The following is an 18832-nucleotide window of genomic DNA, read 5'->3' on the forward strand; positions in this document are numbered from 1 at the left end:
TAATGGGAGTCATATTTTAAAGGAGTCTTTGGAAAGGCCTCAAGATGATGCGCTTAAAGATTTTTTTTAATTTAATTTTTATTTTATATTAGAGTATAGTTGACTTACAGCACTGTGTTAGTTTCAGGTGTACAGCTAAGTGATTCAGTTATACATATACATATATCCATTCTTCTTCAGATTCTTTCCCCACATAGGTTATTACAGAATATTGAGTAGATTTCCCTGTACTATATAGTAGGTCCTTGTTGATTATCTGTTATCTAGTGTTTAAAGATTAATTCTCCAGCAGACCTATCTTAATCGTGGCTATAGTGTAGTCAGTGGTGTTCAGCAGACCATTGGTTTGGGATATGAAGTTATGCTTTCTTATACTTGCTCTTAAGCAAAGTTCCTATTTTTGCAGACCTCCTCATCTCTGCCCCTCAGTTCGTTTTCTAGTGAATGAGGAGAGGAAGTTGTTTGAGCTGACTGATATTTTGGGGTCTAAAATTATATAAGGCTTAAAGGAAGAGGGTTTCTTATACAGTTTCTAAAATAATCCTAGAAGTGTGGTTTCAAAATTATTTTAAGCAATGAAAATAAGATGTACATATATCACCAAAGGTGATAACATATAGACAACAATCATTTGGGTGTATATATTGAGTTTTGTCTCCCTAAAAATATTTTATTAACTTCCAGGCACTCTTCATTTATATCTGTTTGTTACAATATTTATTCAAAATATTCATTCATGCTTACTGAGTGCCTTCCTTGTGCCAGGCACTACTCTAAGTGTGAGCATAGAGATGTGAACAAAACAGACAAAAAGAGGCAAAAAATCTTTCCTCTCGTGAACCTTATATTCTAATGTGAGAGGAAGAATCTTATAATTCTACAGTACCTGACTTACTTGTAAAAATATAACAAATGGTGATTTATTTCTCAACTGCTTAAAACTGAACACTATCTTCTCTATAACAAAACATTTGAGGTTCAGAGACCAATTCATTATAATTTAGATACGTTTTACAAGAAAATCTGTGGTATAATTAATATTTGGTCTGTTTCATAATTTGGTCATTACAGATAAGAAAAATCTTCTCTGATGTACGGATATGTACCATGTAGTAGAAGTAGTTGATTAGTTTCTCTTGACAAGTCAATATTTAGAATTCCTGGTAGACAGTCCTAGTAATCATTTTTAAAAGTAATCTCTGTTAAAAGTCCTTCTGAACCGTTTTTGATAGTCAAGTTTTTGCATAATCAAATCACATGCTTCTTAATAATGCATAATATTTATTAGCTGATTTAACTTGCATTAGGATTATCCAGGTAATGTCTTATAAATTGATAATTCTTTCAGTGAGAAGAATAGTTCTGAATGTAGGAATGTATTCTTAGTTACACATAAAATAATTGATTTCAGACTTGGGGGAAAGGATGCGTGTAGGATGACGATGTACTTTTAAGCTGCTAAAAGTGGTGTGGTCTTCACTATTATCAAGGGTAAAAAGTGGAGGAAAGAAGCATTTCAGATGGAATAACATTTAACATCCTTTTTCTTTGTTTCTTATATAGTACTTACATACGTTACACATTCTGTACTCTATTTACTCTTACATTAAGACATGTTGACGAGAGACTTTTGGATCAGGAAGGGATGTGAGGTGTGAATCATGATTATTATTAATGTTATGGGTTGAATTGTGTCCCATCTGAAATTCCTATGTTGAAATCTTGACCACAGTACCTTAGAATGCGGCTGTATTTGTAGATAGGGCATTTAAAGAGGTAGTTAAGGTAAAATGAGGTCATATGAGTTGGTCCTAATCCAATATGAGTGGTGTCCTTATAAGAAGAATGAGGACACAGACCCACAAGAGGGAAGACTGAAGACCAGGTGAAGACACAGGGAGAAGATGGCCATTGACAAACCAAGGAGAGAGGCATCACAAGAAACCAACCCTGCCAACACCTTAATCTTGGACTTCAAGTCTCCAGAATTGTGAGAAAATAAATTTCTGTTGTTTAAGCCCCCCAGTCTGGGGCATTTTGCTGTAAGTAGCCCTAGTAAATGAATACAGTTAATAAGAACCTTTAAAAAAAAGAATTGGTGACGAATTTCAGGATTATATTATTTTTAATTTAAAACAAATTGGCACCAAAAATGCACTTATTTTTGTCTTATTTTGCACTTTCGTTGAACTTTATTTTACCCTCAGGGCTTTTAAGCTAGCAGTATATTTTTCTCATGCTAGTCACAGGGTAGCTTTTCTGAAGATTCTCTTACTCTGTTACTTGATGGTTTGATGACTGAAATTTGCTGATGTTCTTTTGAATGTTTTCTTGTTGTCTTCAAATGTAGAAACAATATTTGAAATTTAGACCAGTTAGACTGTATTACAGCATTAGACATGTTTTGGACTTTTTGTCATCACCACCACCTCCTGAATCTTCTGCAGCTAGTAAAAAGGAGAAAAGCAGTATTATTGGGAGTCAGTGGATATACAGTGTTTTTTTCCTAATATTAGTGTAACTTTATAGCCTACTTCATAGTTTTAACCTACAGCAAGTACTAAGGGTTTGACCATTTAAAAACTTGAATTCATATTCAGAATTAGTCCATTTAGAAAATAAAATCTAATAAATGATTAGCCAATTAACGTCTCAGTTTCACAAAAGAACCACTGAACTATGCGATCCGGGAATCTGAGTTGTTGCTTTGTGCCAGGCACAAAGCTTGTTGCCTGGAGATAAAATAATATTCTTAGTTTACAGAGACTTCTCAGTGTAGTAGGAAAAAAAATTGGAAGTAATATTTTATGTAAATAAGGATAGAAGATCCATATCCAATATACTGAATACTAAAAAAAAAGTTAGGAGCCACTTAAAGGGCTTGATAACCTGTTCATCATAAAATTGAGGTAAAGATTAATTGTACTAAGAAATACCTTTTCTTTTCACTTGCTCAGTAAAAATGACCATTTTTGTTATCTTTTTTTTTTAAAGAAATTCACGTTCTTTTATTTATTTATTTATGACTGTGTTGGGTCTTCGTTTCTGTGCAAGGGCTTTCTCTAGTTGTGGCAAGTGGGGACCACTCTTCATCGCGGTGCGCGGGCCTCTCACCATCGCGGCCTCTCTTGTTGCGGAGCACAGGCTCCAGACGCGCAGGCTCAGTAATTGTGGCTCACGGGCCCAGTTGCTCCGTGGCATGTGGGATCTTCCCAGACCAGGGCTCGAACCCGTGTCCCCTGCATCGGCAGGCAGACTCCCAACCACTGCGCCACCAGGGAAGCCCCGTTTTTTGTTATCTTTTTGAAGTGCAAATCAGATGTTATCACTTTCCTGTTTAAATCTCTTTAAGGATTTCCCAGTGCTCTCTGGAGGACAAATCCTTAGCAAGGCCTTCAAGGCAACACACTGTCTGGCAGAGCTGCCTGCATTCCCAGCTTCATCTGGCACTTTGCCCTCCTTTGTAGCTCTCTAGACTCCAGCTACACCAGTTTTTAAGTTCTTTAATTGCACCAAGCTTATTTCCACTTCAAGGCCTTTGTGCACATTCTGTTCTTTCCTCTTCAACTCCTCCTCCTTTCTCTGCTTAGGCAGAGCCTACGTAGTCTTACGTTTAGCATAAGCATCCTTTAAGAAAGCCTTCCCAGTTAGTATAAGCATCCTTTAGGAAAGTCTTCCCGGATGCCCCAGGTACATACCTCATGCTTCCTCTGATAGTTATAGTTAGTTAGATAATCAATTGTTCATTTGTTGGTTTGTCTAGCTCCCCCACCAGGTGGTAAGCTCTATGAGATAAGGACCCCATCTTTCCCCACGGCCTGCCTAACACAGGGCCTCCTACAGACTACACACCCAATAAATATGTAAATGGATGTATATCCCAGAGTCAGTAACTCCTGTTTTTATTCTGTTGAAGGCTATCCTTAACCCTTTAAGCAAAATGCTTTCTCCCTCTATGAATTCTTTAAAATACCAGTAAATATAAGAACCATCTAAAAAGAATGTTGCATCTTCTTTTTTTTATGAGGCCTTTCCAGATAGAGATGATTTCTTTGTTAAACAATAAGAATTTCTTACAAAACCTTTTGAGTGTTGAGCTCTTGAGACAAAATATAAAATCATGATATTAGTATTCCACTTTCCAGATGACGTTTGAGGCATCTGATGAACTAACAGGTGATCCTAAGCATCTTAACAGAGGCTTTCTGAAGATTATCTTCAACCTAACTGAGTGACTTTAGGAGTAGAAATTTCATCAGGATAAACAGCACTAAGTAGAGACATCTGATGCATAGGCAAAGTCTTGGGGTACCGGTCAAGTCACCCCACTCAGCTGACCAGCTTTACATCTAGGGCTTCCTTAGGTCTGGAAGTGAGGCTGGAGATCTGTAAAACCTTCTCATTATCTGGAGAGGAACGTTAGGCTCAGACAGGTTAAGCAAGATGCCCAAAGTCTCACAGCTAATGCATAATGTTAGGACTAAAATTATTTTCTCACCTAATCCTGATTGATCCCACTGATTCTATGGTTTTCATATTATTTCTAAAAACTCAGTATTCTGCAGAGGTACCTCAGGAGCCATATTCTAGAGTGGATGAAGAAACCTAACCCTAACCTCTACTTCAACTGGACCAATCAATTCCATCTGGAATTACAAAGTAAGATCTTGTTTGAGGGGGATAAAAATCCCTGAAAACCACTAATCAACTTCTTGTAATTACCAGTCTGTGTGCAGTAAAGCAAATTTCCTGTTTGCATTTACTTTTTATGCTTTTGTCGTGAGATTAAGCTCTGCTTGACTTTCAGCTACTTTACAAGAAGTCAAAACAGATTCCATCTTACCTTTTTCAGTCATATTTCCTTCTTCCTGCTTTTTCTTCTCTTCAGTTACCTTCATCTTTGCATCATACTCATCAGCTAGGGATTTCCATTCCACTCTGTTGTTTTGAAGACCATTCAGCATAGGTATGATTTCTTTGTGAAACCGTGAGAACTCCTAGATAGAATTTTAGGTCAGAAACTACTTAGATCATATAGTTCATTTTTAGTACTTTTCATATGCAGAGAAGGAGCCCTAAGGAATTATTACAGCGCTCAGAGCTGCTAGGATGAGATTAACTCACTGCCTCAGAATTGGGAAAGGTAGCTGTTTTCCTTCCTGCCTGCCTAAGTAAGTCTGTTCCATTTGCTTACATCTGAGTTCTCTCACCTTTCATTCCACCCCTGAATGAGAGATTAAGGTAATACATCAAACTACCTTGGAGAAACAAGGACACCCCTAATGACTTTCCTTGAGGGTGACTTTGATTTTGGTTACAGTTTGAAAGAAAAATTCTCATCCAGAAGATGATATATTTCACTCAGATAATCAGTTTGTTTACTTACCTTATATACAAAAGTACAAACAAAGTCAATAAATCCAACTTGAAGTTTAGGTAGTTCATCTTTTTTGTTTCTGTCCATCATAGGCTAGAAAGAGAAATTCTTTAAAGATCTTTTTCTGAGATTCAGTGAGCAAGATAGACTGATTTGTATTGATAGTTTTTAATAAGTAGTGCATTTTTATGTCAAGGTCTTTACAATTGGTTGTTGCTGCAGCACTGTTCTCTCCAGATCTCCTTGTTCCCAAAATTCATTTGCAACCTGAAGTGCTACCTGCAAAGAAGGACATGATTCATGAAAGTGACTTGTTTGCATTTTATTGTGACATTTAAGGATAGAATTTATAATTAATGCTTGAGGTGTTGTTATACCATGTGCTCTTTGGTTTTAAAAGGATGTCATTTACAGATTATATTGAAATGGGAAAAGGGTATTTCTTTTCCTACTTCAGCGTGGTAGACTCATTCTAGGAGTGCCTATCTCCTATTTGCTATTGCCACCACCTCTCAACAATAAAAGGGGGAGATGGGAGATTGTAATTCCATTACATTCTGCTTCATGCTCTAAAGCTTCCCAGATCCTCCTCTTGTCCTGCTTATCTCTTAGCATCTAGCATGTATCTGCTTGTGTGTTAGTGCACATACATGCAGTTTAGAACACAACTTCACCTGATTATGGTGTGAGGATATTTGAGGGTTCATTTATAGTTTTTTAAAAACCAGTATTTATCAAGTTTATTGAAAACCTGCTAGCTGCCTTACATTGGCATGAGCCAGGCTTACCAAGAGGAGTAACATGTGACCTTTATCTTTAATGATGCTCACAGTCTAATGAAGACAGTCATGTAAACAATGTGGTAAGTGCTATAATAGTAACAGTATGAACTGCTGTGGATCAAGGAGAAGGGAGAAAGATAAGGGAGGTTGCATTTATGCTGTATCATCAAGGATGACTAGTAGTTTGCCAATAAAGAAGAGGGGGAAGACTATGTACAGATAAAATTCAACATCCAGCTTTTTTTTTTTTTTTTTTTTTTTTTAATTTTTGGCTGCGTTGGGTCTTCGTTGCTGCGCGCAGGCTTTCTCTAGTTGCGGCAAGTGGGGGCTACTCTTCGTTGCGATGTGCGGGCTTCTCATTGCGGTGGCCTCTCCTGTTGCGGAGCACAGGCTCTAGGTGCGCAGGCTTCAGTGGTTTTGGCTCACAGGCTCAGTAGTTGTGGCGCATGGGCTTTGTTGCTCCGCGGCATGTGGGATCTTCCCCGACCAGGGCTCGAACCCATGTCCCCTGCATTGGCAGGTGGATTCTCAACCACTGCGCCACCAGGGAAGTCCCCAACATCCAGCTCTTATGTGAGTAGGAGCTTAGAGTGTGAGGCGGTGACACGGGAAAGAGTGAAAAGAAAGAAACTGGGGAGCAGGAGTTAAGGACAGGTAATGACAGGCCATGTAAGCTTTGCTGGGAAGTTTAACCTGATTCTCTGGGCCAATAGTTCTTATTCTTTGAGCCATAGGGTCCCTTCAAAGTGCATGAGTGGCACAAAAGTGGATGCCAAGAGAAATTTAAGCTAAAGTAACTTTGCTTTTTTCTCTTTTATAAAGCGATCTTTGTACAACTTTGTGTGTGAGAAAAATAGACTTTGCTTCTTTCTTTAAAAAAAGGTTGAAAACCTCCAGCATTGGGGAGTTTAGAAGGCTTTTAAGCAATGCTGTGGCCAAGCAGAGGTCTATTTATAAGCAGTCCCAGCAGCAGCTCAGAGGAAGGTTGGAGAGTTCATGATAAGAGAGGATCACTTAGGAGGCTGCCACCATAGTTCTGATGAAAGAGGGAAAGTATTAACTAAGGTGGTAGCAAGAGTGATGGACAAGAATGGTTTTGCAATGAGGGAGATGGACTCAAGCAAGACCCCAGGTTCTGGCGTGGGTGATGACGTAGACAAAGAATAGAGAAGGAAGAGCAGGCAGCCAGTGCAGAAGGACCACAAGTGTTTGGTTTGGGCATTGATGGCTCCGAGTATTCTATCTTTACAAATAAAATCCACATTTATAGTTGAACCCAGTGAATTCTGGCCTCTTCTGCTTAGGGTTTTCCCTGTGCATTAACTGAGGGAGAAAGAGAAGCTTCTTTCATCGATTAGTAAGAAACCAAGTGGTAAACGAATGGCTCCCACTCTCACTCCCCAAGGTTGGGGAAGAACTTCCTTGGAAGACGCCCATAAATATGACCTCGCAGATAGTGCCATCTGGTAACTGACAGCACACTGAAGAGGAGATTGTAAGTGCAAAGCCACCCTTGACGGATGAAGGCACTAATGATTCATCCTTGTCTCGTCCTTTATCTCCTCTATTAAAAATGCAGACACTCCCTGAATAATTTTATATAAACTTCTTACAGCCAGTCCAGTGATAAAGGAATTCTTTTCAGAAAGCATTTTCTTTCCAAGGTTCCCTCTATTTGCCTTGTTCTGGGCCTGACCAAATGACCTATTGTCTCACTGACATTTGTGAGCTCTTGAAAGCTGTTTGCTTTTCTTCACTAACAGAAACCCAACAGGGAACATTGTACTTTTGTCTTAACTTCTTAAATTCCTTTTTTCTTCTTTGTAAATTATAAACCTATTGTTTTAGAGGACAAGACCAGGGTAATGAAGATAATTGCTTACAAAATATATTGTCATATAACTGATAGCTATCATTAAATTCTGAGGTTGCCTGATACCTTCATGTTCTCTTTCACATGGGACCTAGACAGAGCCCGAGTATGCAATAGAAAAGGGGAACTACTCGCCTGACTTTGTATCTCCCAGAGCTTGGTTATAGCTGACAGGTCACATGCAGTCATCATCATTGCCCTTTAAAAGAAAACAAAAAGTGTTAAAATAGAAATATAAAACAAGTTATTTTTGCCAAAAGAGAAATAAAATTCTGACTACTCACATGATAATCTCTTTTTTGGTTGGATCAATGGTTACGTATTTGATGGCCTCTTCTTCAGTTTCCATTTTTTCACAGGCATCAACAATTTTTTGAAACATGGTTCTCTTCCTAAAAAAGGTACAGCTGTGCAACAATTTTAGCGTATAAGACCAGAGATAAAAAGTGTCTTTAATGCGTGCTTTTCAGGTTTCATGTTCCCAGTTTTCATCAAATGTCCATGTAGTGGATCAAAGGGGCAAGGGAAGCAGAACAGGGAATGGCTGTGTAACTTTGGCATAGAAAGGGTTTAAGACAGAAAAAGCACCAGCCAGAAAGGGAAAAGAACCGGTAAGTTTGAATACATTAAAACTAAGAGTACATGTGACAAAAAAAGATAACATAAAGGCCACAGGCTGTGATGAAACACTGTAATGCATAAAACCAACAAAAAATTAGAAGCCAAAATATATGAAAAGATATGAAAATACAAGTGTGAACGATAAGATATCATCTCACACTCAGATTAACAAAATAAATAGATTTAAATAAGCCCAGATCAAGAAGAGTCCAGATATGGGATAACAGGGACTCTTGTATGCTGCTGGTGGGAGTTTAAATTGGCATACCTACTCAGGAGTGCAGTAGATTTGCAATGTGGTATAAAATTAAAAATATGCAAACCCTACAACAATCCCATTTCTAGATATGTACTTTATAGAAACTCTCATATATATACAAGGATATACAATGTAGGCAGTGATGAAAATTTGGAAATAATCTAAATGTCCATGAATAGAAGAATGGCTAAATTATGGTATATTCACACAGGTGAATACACATTTAAAAAGAATGAACTGGATTTCCATTTACCACCAAGCTAAATCTTCAAAACATTGTTGCGTGAAAACAAGCTGCAGAAAGGTATACACGGTATGATACCATTTATGGAAAAATTTTAAACACACTTAATGCCATATAAAAACATGAATGGGAAGGATGAATACACAGCAATATCAGGATGGTGGTATCCGCGAAGGAGAAGGGAGAGGGTTTTCATGATAGAGTGGGCATGGGATGCCTCAATTGCATCACTTTTTCTCCTCAAAAAAAAAAAAAAAAAGAGATGTAAGACAAAATCTTAGCATTTGTTGAATCTGAGCTATAGCTATTTGGATATCAATTATATATTTCTAAATATCTGTCTTCATGTTTGAACTATGTAACAAATTTTTAATGAAGAAGGATCAGAGAGGCACAATTTAATACTGCCCATCCAAGTTGTTAAATACTTAGATCCTATAACTTGTTCACCTTGTTCTAATGCATTTTAAACTTTATAATTCACTGACAAGAAATTGTACGGAAGCTTGGAGTATCTGGCCTCCTTGGTAATTATTATTATTATAAATAGGGTAGCGCTCTGCTGTATATAACTCAGCATTTTTTGAGTTTGTTAATGTGCATCAGTATCACCAAGATTTTTCAGCTCTCAGATTCTGGCAGGATCAAATGTCTGAGCCTGCAACTCTAAGTACCAGATTGTGGACTACAATGAATTCACCAGGACACAAGGCACCTCGTAAGGTTTTGTCGCATCGCTCTTCTGGCAGTGCACCTACCTTGCTGCATATTCTTTAATTCAAATTTCTTCAGATAAACTAATTAATATTAGGGGCTTAGCTTTTTAAAATATGTTTCCAGATGTCATTATCAGGCATCTTAAGGGTATTCTATTGATAATCCAAAAAGAAAAGAAGTGTGTGTGTAAATAAACACCTTTTAACTTTAAGGCAACAGACCATTTACGGAAGGCAGAACCACACAGAGTACAAGGGAGTTCTGTACTTACTTGAAATATAAAGCCAGGTCAGTTGCTATTATTGCAACTTCAAACGAGTAACTGTTTCAAACTGGCGTTTATTTAGGTTCTGGAAGATGTTTAAACTCTGTAAGATGAAAATTCACAATAAAGTGCCATCGTTAATTTGCCTTTAATTCAACATACAAACCAAACAATGCTTAATAACATATAGATTATCCTATTACAGAAAGAAGAGAAACTAGGTCTTTCACTTTTTTTGCTTTCAATTTTCTCTCTTGGATTAGGTTACCCCTCTACTGTACTTTGAGTAAGGTAATTTAAACTGTAAAAACAGATATCATTAGCAAATATTCAGGTAATCAATGTATAAGATTTTGGAGCAAATAAAAATGTTTTCTTCCAGGACCATTTCAACAAAAACAATTGATTTAAAATTTTCTGTAGTAATTGAGGAGCCTTAATAAAGAATATCTGGTATTTGTCCTATTGTTAGACATGTTGAATTATTTACTAGATAATTTCAGAGTGATTACAGAAATTGCTGGAAAACTTTCAGAAGCTGCAGATTACAACAGTACTCACATACTCATAGGAAAAAGTAAATTCTTCCAAGTTCTTAAAATGATGTCTTGCAATTATATTTTACAAAGACTTAACTATACCTTTCTTCAAAGAGTTTCCCACTAATTATCTCTTCATACATGGATCAGCCTCAATTTTTAGTGTTCTAGAAAATGAGAGTGTAAATCTGGGAGTGTTTTTTAAAAGGTATGATATTCCAAAAACACCATTTTAGGAATACAGGCCAAAGGACAAATGTATAGTGGTTTTGCCAAATGAAGTTAACAGTTTTGAAATACAGAAATATTCCACTGGAAAGGAGGAAACAGTCTATTCACCTATGTAGAGATAGAGGCAGCATGATGTAGAAAAGAATACTGGGTCAAGCACCAAATAATAATAGTAAACACTCACCTAATTAATGCTTACTACTTCCCAGGCACTGTTCTAAGTGCTCTATGAACACTCTTAATTGCACAACAAACCACAGCATAGAGAGGTTAGGTAATTGCTCAAGGTTAAACAGTACACAGCAGAGCAGATATTTAAACCAGAGCAGCAGGGCACTACACTGCCTCTCAGCAAGGAGCCCAGGTTCAGCTCCCAGCTTCCCCAATTGGTAGTTGTGTAATCCTGAACACCTCACTTAACAACTGTATTTGGTATATCAAATGGGGATAATAACAGCTGCCCTGCTAACTGCCTAGCACTCAGTCTGTGATCAATAAATATTTATGGAATGTTGATGCAAATGAGATAACTGGGAATGCATTTCAGAACTATAAGTTGCTACAAAATTTACTTAAATTATTTAATTATTATATATCAGTATATATAAAGTTTTGAGGTAATCCCCGGGTAAAAATAGAATTGCAAACCCAAGACCAAATATAGCTCTGTCATTCCAGGAGATTGAAATATTAGCAAGAAGTAGACTAGAATTACGTGTTACTGTATACATAATACAAACCTCCACTTAAGTCATCTTTTTATAACAGTTTCCATGACAAGAAAAATGGTATTTTACACAGCAGATATAAGTAGTAGAAAAGCAAGCTATAATATTTGTTAAAATAATGAGTTTATAATAGCAGTTATATTTTTAAATTGATAGAAGGAAGAAATGGCTGTTGGACACTACAATAAACAAAAAGAAAGCTTGTCTAGATCAAAATTAATGTCTTAACTTGAGACAGTGCACAGCAGCCCCTTGGGCATAATCTCTGCACCAAATTGTCTGGATACAGGTTATTTTTAACCTGGTCTGGATTGACCAAGAAGAAAGAAGAGTGGGCCATTTGTCATTTTAATCCCACTTAACCTGCTCCTGATTTTGGTACACTGGTGGCCTGCCCTTGGACTGGTGAGGACCCAGTTGCGTATTTACATCACTGAGTCACTGCCTTTATCTGTTCACTGATACACCTTATTATGTTCCCAAAGTAATGTGTATCCTGTAATTCCGACACATACTTTGTAGATCCAGTAGCACTTAACGTCATCCTTGACTGCTGTACTAAGGACAAAAAGTTGGGGTCATGTGTGGAAATGCCTTAAACTTTTAGACAAATTAATAGCACATGAAGTCATTTTAATCCTTATTATATACTGAAAAATTTGCTAAAAGTGGATTTCAGGTGTTCTCACCACACACATACAAAAAGGTTAATATTAATTGACTGTAGTAATCATTTTACTATATATGTATATCAAAACAGCATGTTGTATACATTAAATATATGTAATTTTAAAAAATTAAAAACTTAGAAAACAAGAGCCAAATAAAAACATTATAGAATGGGGAGAGGGGGCACACAAAGCAGGCTGCTGAATTTAAAGAAATCCCTTAGGATAGACCTTGAGTCTACCCAATGCCAGATTGTACAGACTACACAACCATCAACCAAGTAAATCAATATTTTTTATGCACAAATTACTTTAATACAGGTACTTTTATTTTTAAATCTGGATACCTGTTGCTATTTACTAAATATATGTGTGTGAGAGAGAAAAGCTATATATAAAGAGATAAAAATAAATGAATTAATACTGTTATACTTCATTTAAGTCATAGCTTTTTCTAATCCAAAATAATAAAACAGCTATATTAAAGCAGACAGATTGTCAAAAGGTCTTTCACTTTACAAAGTAAATACTGGATTTTTAAAAAAGATGATTAATGTCACACTTTTTAAATTAGTATAATTAAGAAAAAAGTGTACATTCAACTCTTTTCAGTAGTGCTTCCTTTGTTGATAGCACAATATTCCTTACTTTCACTCTTTTTCTTCTCACTCATTTTCACTTTCATCTAAAAACACTGTACAGGCCTCTAATTGAAAAACCCTTTCTTAATTCAATATTCTATTTTCTCTTTTCCTTCTCTCACAGCTAAGGTTCTTAAAAGAAGAGCTTCTAAGTGGTTTCTTTTTCAGCTATGGATATAGATTCACATAAAAGATCCTGTTTCGGGGCTTCCCTGGTGGCGCAGTGGTTGAGAATCTGCCTGCCAATGCAGGGGACACGGGTTCGAGCCCTGGTCTGGGAAGATCCCACATGCCGCGGAGCAACTAGGCCCGTGAGCCACAATTACTGAGCCTGCGCATCTGGAACCTGTGCTCCGCAACAAGAGAGGCCGCGATAGTGAGAGGCCCGCGCACCGCGATGAAGAGTGGCCCCCACTTGCCGCAACTAGAGAAAGCCCTTGCACAGAAACGAAGACCCAACACAGCCATAAATAAAAATAAATAAAATTAAAAAAAAAAAAAGATCCTGTTTCTGTTTTGTACTGGTTGCTAGAAAGCTCTTCACCAAATCTGTGGCCCATGTCTAATAAATGTTTATACTTTTCACCGTATACATTTTGGGCCTTCACCATACTTCATCTTATTTTTATATTCCCATTAGCCCTCATTTTTTTTTCTTTAATGTTATATTAATTTTTGGACACTCCATTAAAAACATTTTGGAACAAGCTGAGGATTAAACATATATACATGCATGCAGTTTTTTTTTTTGAGTAAGCAAAGGCAGAGCCAGTGATCTTTTAATCGGAGCAAGAGGTCTTAGGATGTGGACAGCACACAGAAGAAGGAAGGATGTCCCTCAAAAATCCAGTTTGACAACACAGAGCAGCAGCAGAAGAGGAACTGATGGGAAAGCTATGCTGACATATATCTGCACTGACTCCGATTACTTAGTCGTCTGTGCCAAAGAGAATGCCCTGGGTAACAAGAAGGGATGGCAGGAAGTTTGGCATCAATGGCCGGATCCTAACACAGAGGCTGTAGCTTCAAGGGCTTTGCTTAATATGAGCCTTCCCAGCTTCTGGAAAGCCCAAATTAAAGAGGTGTGTTCCCCAGACCAAAGAAATAGAATCAGTGAGGCAGTGTTTGAGACAATAAATAGGAAGCTGAGGCTGTCCTCAGTGCATTTCTGCCCTTCCTCACAGGATTCTTCAGCAGATGGCAAATTCCATTAAGGAATGAGTCGTTTTCAAAACAAAACAAGCGTAAAACCTCTGCATGAAGACCACAAGAACACAAAATCTATGGACTCAATGCAATTCCAACCAGAATACCAACAGGTTTGTGGATATGTGTATGTAAATTGACAAACTGATTTTAAAATTCAAATGAAAATACAAAAGTTTAATAAAAGCCAAAGCAGACTTGAAGTAGAACAAAGCTGGAGAATTTATACTGAAAGAAATTAAGACTTATTATAAAGCTATAGTAGTTAAGATGGTATGATATAGACAAAGGAGAAACTGATCAGCGGAACGGAACAGAACAGAGAGTACTGAAGCAGTCCACCTTATTTTATAATCAGTTACCTGATTTATGACAAAAGGTCTCACTGAAGTGAAGTGAGAAAAGGGTGGCCTTTTTAATAAACGGTGCTGGGTCATCTGGATTTCCACCTGGACAGAAAAATGTATATTGATCTCTACATCAAACCATATATAAAGATAAGTTGTGGACTTCCTTGGTGGTGCAGGGGTTAAGAATCCGCCTGCCAATGCAGGGGACACGGATTCGAGCCCTGGTCCAGGAAGATCCCACATGCTGCGGAGCAGCTGAGCCCGTGCATCACAACTACTGAGCCTGTGCTCTGGAGCCTGTGAGCCACAACTACTGAAGCCCGCACGCCTAGAGCCCATGCTCCGCAACAAGAGAAGCCACCACAATGAGAAGCCCGCGCACTGCAACAAAGAGTAGCCCCTTCTGGTTGCAACTAGAGAAAGCCCGCGCACAGCAATGAAGACCCAACGCAGCCAAAAATAAATTTATTTTTTTAAAAAAAGGTAAGTTGTAAAAAGATTGTGGATCTAAATGAGAAAGGTAGAACAATAACAGTTATAGAGAAAAATATCTTCATTACCTTGAATAGTCAAAGATTTTTAAGATGAGAAAAAACAGCTAATCTTTAAAAAATTGATCAAATGGACTACATTAAAATTAAGAACTTCTATTCATCCAAATCCAACATTAAGAGTAAAAAGGCAATTCACAGAAAGGGAGAAAATATTTGCAATACAGATTTCTGACAAAAGATATATAAACCAGAATAAAGAATTCCTACAAATCAAGTTGAGAACAACCCCAAAACAGAATTTCAAAAGGTCAATAAACATAAACTGTAGTTCATATGTTAATCAATGCTATTTAATTTGACACAAATTAAATTCAGTGCAGTGTCACTGCATTCCCATCAGAGTGACTAAAATGAGAAAGACGGAAAGTACAAGGTGTTGGAGACGATGGCGAGCCACTGGAAGCGTTGGTAAGAACATATATTAGTACAACCATTTTGGAAAACTGCTTGTCAGCATTCACCAAAGTTGAACATATGCTCATCCTCTGGCCAAGCAACTCTATTTCTAGGTACATACCAAACAGAAATGCACACGTGTAGTCACAAAAAGACATGTACTAGAGAGTCACAGAACACCATATGTAACAACCCTGAATCAGAAATCACATAAATGTCTTTCAGTAGTTGACTGAGTACATAAATGTAGTGTACACACACACACACCAAACTAAGAAAATAACAACGGAAGAAAGGAACACAAAAAGCAAATGAAAAATATATCAAAGGAAATACCCAGTGGAACATGAAAAATTCACACCAGTAATATCCATAGTTTCAAAACCATAAGAACTTAAAGAGGAGACTGCAAGGCAACAGTAAAATTAAAAGTGAACTAGCAGAACTAGTAGTAGAATGAAAAAAATGGAATTGAACATAAAAGCAATATAATTGATGAAATCCACGTGAAAGCTATAATCAAGTAGAATAAGCAACTGAACTGCAGCAAGGGACATAGTCCACAGTCTTGAGGAAATTAAAATGGAAAAGAATAAACCTATGAAAATATACAGGCACCTCCCTGGTGGTCCAGTGGTTAAGAATCCGCTTTCCTATGAAGGGGATGCGGGTTCAATCCCTGGTTGAGGAACTAAGATCCCACATGCCGTGGGGCAACTAAGCCTGTACACCACAACTACTGAGCCCTCGCACCACAACTACTGAGCCTGTGCGCCACAACTAGAAGGCCACGCGATGCAACTAAGAGCCCATGCGCCACAATGAAAGATCCCATGTGCCAAAACTAAGACCTGATGCAGCCATAAATAAATAAATATTTTAAATATATATATAAACATAATAGAAATAAATGGCAAGAAGACTCAATATATACATAACTGGTATTCCCAGTGTATTAGAAAAATGTTCAAAGAAACAATGAAAATAAAAAACTTCCCTGAAATTAAAAAAAAAAAAGAATTCTATGTGTCATAAGTGTAACCCATGACAAGGAAAAAATAGATGCAGAATGGTCAATACCCAGACATTCAGACAAAGTTACTAAAATATGAAAAATTAAGAATCATATGAAAAGATATACAATGGAGAAAAGACAGCCCCTTCCCAGTGGTGCTGGGAAAACTGGACAGCTACATGTAAAAGTATGAAATTAGAACACTCCCTAACACCATACACAAAAATAAACTCAAAATGGATTCGAGACCTAAATGTAAGACCGGACACTATAAAACTCTTAGAGGAAAACATTGGAAGAACACTGTTTGACATAAATCACAGCAAGATCTTTTTTGATCCACCTCCTAGAGTAATAGAAATAAAAACAAAAATAAACAAATGGGACCTAATGAAACTTAAAAGCTTTTGCACAGCAAAGGAAACCATAAACAAGACGAAAAGACAACCCTCAAAATGGGAGACAATATTTGCAAACGAATCAACGGACAAAGGATTAATCTCCAAGATTTACAAGCAGCTCATGCAGCTCAATAACAAAAAAACGAACAACCCAATCCAAAAATGGGCAGAAGACCTAAATAGACATTTCTCCAAAGAAGATATACAGATGGCCTACAGACACATGAAAGAATGCTCAACATCATTAATCATTAGAGAAATGCAAATCAAAACTGCAATGAGATATCATCTCACACTGGTCAGAATGGCCATCATCAAAAAATCTAGAAACAATAAATGCTGGAGAGGATGTGGAGGAAAGGGAACACTCTTGCACTGTTGGTGGGAATGTAAATTGATACAGCCACTATGGAGAACAGTATGGAGGTTCCTTAAAAAACTAAAAATAGAATTACCATATGATCCAGCAATCCCACTACTGGGCATATACCCAGAGAAAACCGTAATTCAAAAAGACACATGCACCCCAATGTTCACTGCAGCACTATTTACAATAGCCAGGTCATGAAAGCAACCTAAATGCCCATCGACAGACAAATGGATAAAGAAGATGTGGTACATATATACAATGGAATATTACTCAGCCATAAAAAGGAACGAAATTGAGTCAGTTTTTGAGACGTGGATGGCTCTAAAGACTGTCATACAGAGTGAAGTAAGTCAGAAAGAGAAAAACAAATATCATATACTAACACATGTATGTGGAACCTAGAAAAATGGTACAGATGAACCAGTTTGCAGGGCAGAAGTTGAGACACAGATGTAGAGAACAAACGTGTGGACACCAAGTGGGGGAAAGCCACTGTGGGGTGGGGATGGTGGTGTGCTGAATTGGGCGATTGGGATTGACATGTATACACTGATGTGTATGAAATTGATGACTAATAAGAACCTGCAGTATAAAACAAACAAACGCACAAACAAAAAAGAATCATATGAGTATCTATGCAGAAAAATCAAGTCACATTAGAGGGAGAAAATCAGATTGGCCATTTATACCTCTCAGGGCAATGCTTCAATGCCGAAAGACATTGGAGCAAGGTCCTACAATTCCTGAGAAAAACAAAGTGTGACCCAAGACCTTTATATTCTGCCAAACTGACTTTCAAAACTAAATGTAGGGGCTTCCCTGGTGGCGCAGTGGTTGAGAGTCTGCCTGCCAATGCAGGGGACACGGGTTCGAGCCCTGGTCTGCGAAGATTCCACATGCCGCGGAGCAGATGGGCCCATGAGCCACAATTGCTGAGCCTGCGCGTCTGGAGCCTGTGCTCCGCAACAAGAGAGGCCACGATAGTGAGAGGCCCGCGCACCGCGATGAAGAGTGGCCCCCGCTTGCCGCAACTGGAGAAAGCCCTCACACGGAAACGAAGATCCAACACAGCCATAAATAAATAAATAAATTAAAATTTAAAAAAAAAAATTAAAAAAACAAAACAAAACTAAACGTAACAAACAGATCTTCTTAGGCATGTACTTAGCTTAGACTCTCTGGGAGAAACTACCAGATAACACAAATCGAGCTAATCAAGATAAAATAAAATACACAGGAATGGACAAGCCATGGTAGAAAGACTGTGGTTAAGTATCAGGCTCATTTAAAAGTAGAATTAGGAATAAACTCTTGTGCCTCTTTGGTCTTGGCCACAGAAGAGAGATGACAAAGGGAACACTGTCATTTGGAAAGCATCACAATGAGACGCACACTGTGGCTCTAAGGCCTCCCACCTTCAGAAGCACACCTGTGACGCATGTGGCTGCCCTACCAGGCAGAAGAGGAAGTGTGCCTGGAGTGCCGAGGCTGAGGACAGAACACCACTGGGGCCGGGCAAGTGAAGCACCTACAGATTGTATACTGAAGATTCAGGCATGGATTCTGGGGAGAACAACACCTAACCCAAGAGAGCC

The 18832-nt window shown here is 37.8% G+C and overlaps 1 protein-coding gene across 1 annotated transcript in view; it reads right to left on the reverse strand.

Moving 5' to 3' along the window:
* Positions 1-2106: 2106 nt before the first annotated feature.
* PDE6C (phosphodiesterase 6C) overlaps positions 2107-18832 on the reverse strand; it is a 61526-nt gene continuing 44800 nt past the window's right edge. Inside the window, 8 exon segments of the mRNA XM_082339741.1 lie at positions 2107-2447; positions 4844-4997; positions 5387-5470; positions 5582-5652; positions 8164-8231; positions 8317-8424; positions 10145-10190; positions 10193-10241. Of these exon segments, the coding sequence (XP_082195867.1) occupies positions 2386-2447; positions 4844-4997; positions 5387-5470; positions 5582-5652; positions 8164-8231; positions 8317-8424; positions 10145-10190; positions 10193-10241 (642 nt within the window). The 3' untranslated portion in view covers positions 2107-2385.

The sequence above is a fragment of the Balaenoptera borealis genome (genome assembly GCF_965194805.1).
Source record: "Balaenoptera borealis genome assembly, chromosome: 10".
Taxonomy (NCBI): domain Eukaryota; kingdom Metazoa; phylum Chordata; class Mammalia; order Artiodactyla; family Balaenopteridae; genus Balaenoptera; species Balaenoptera borealis.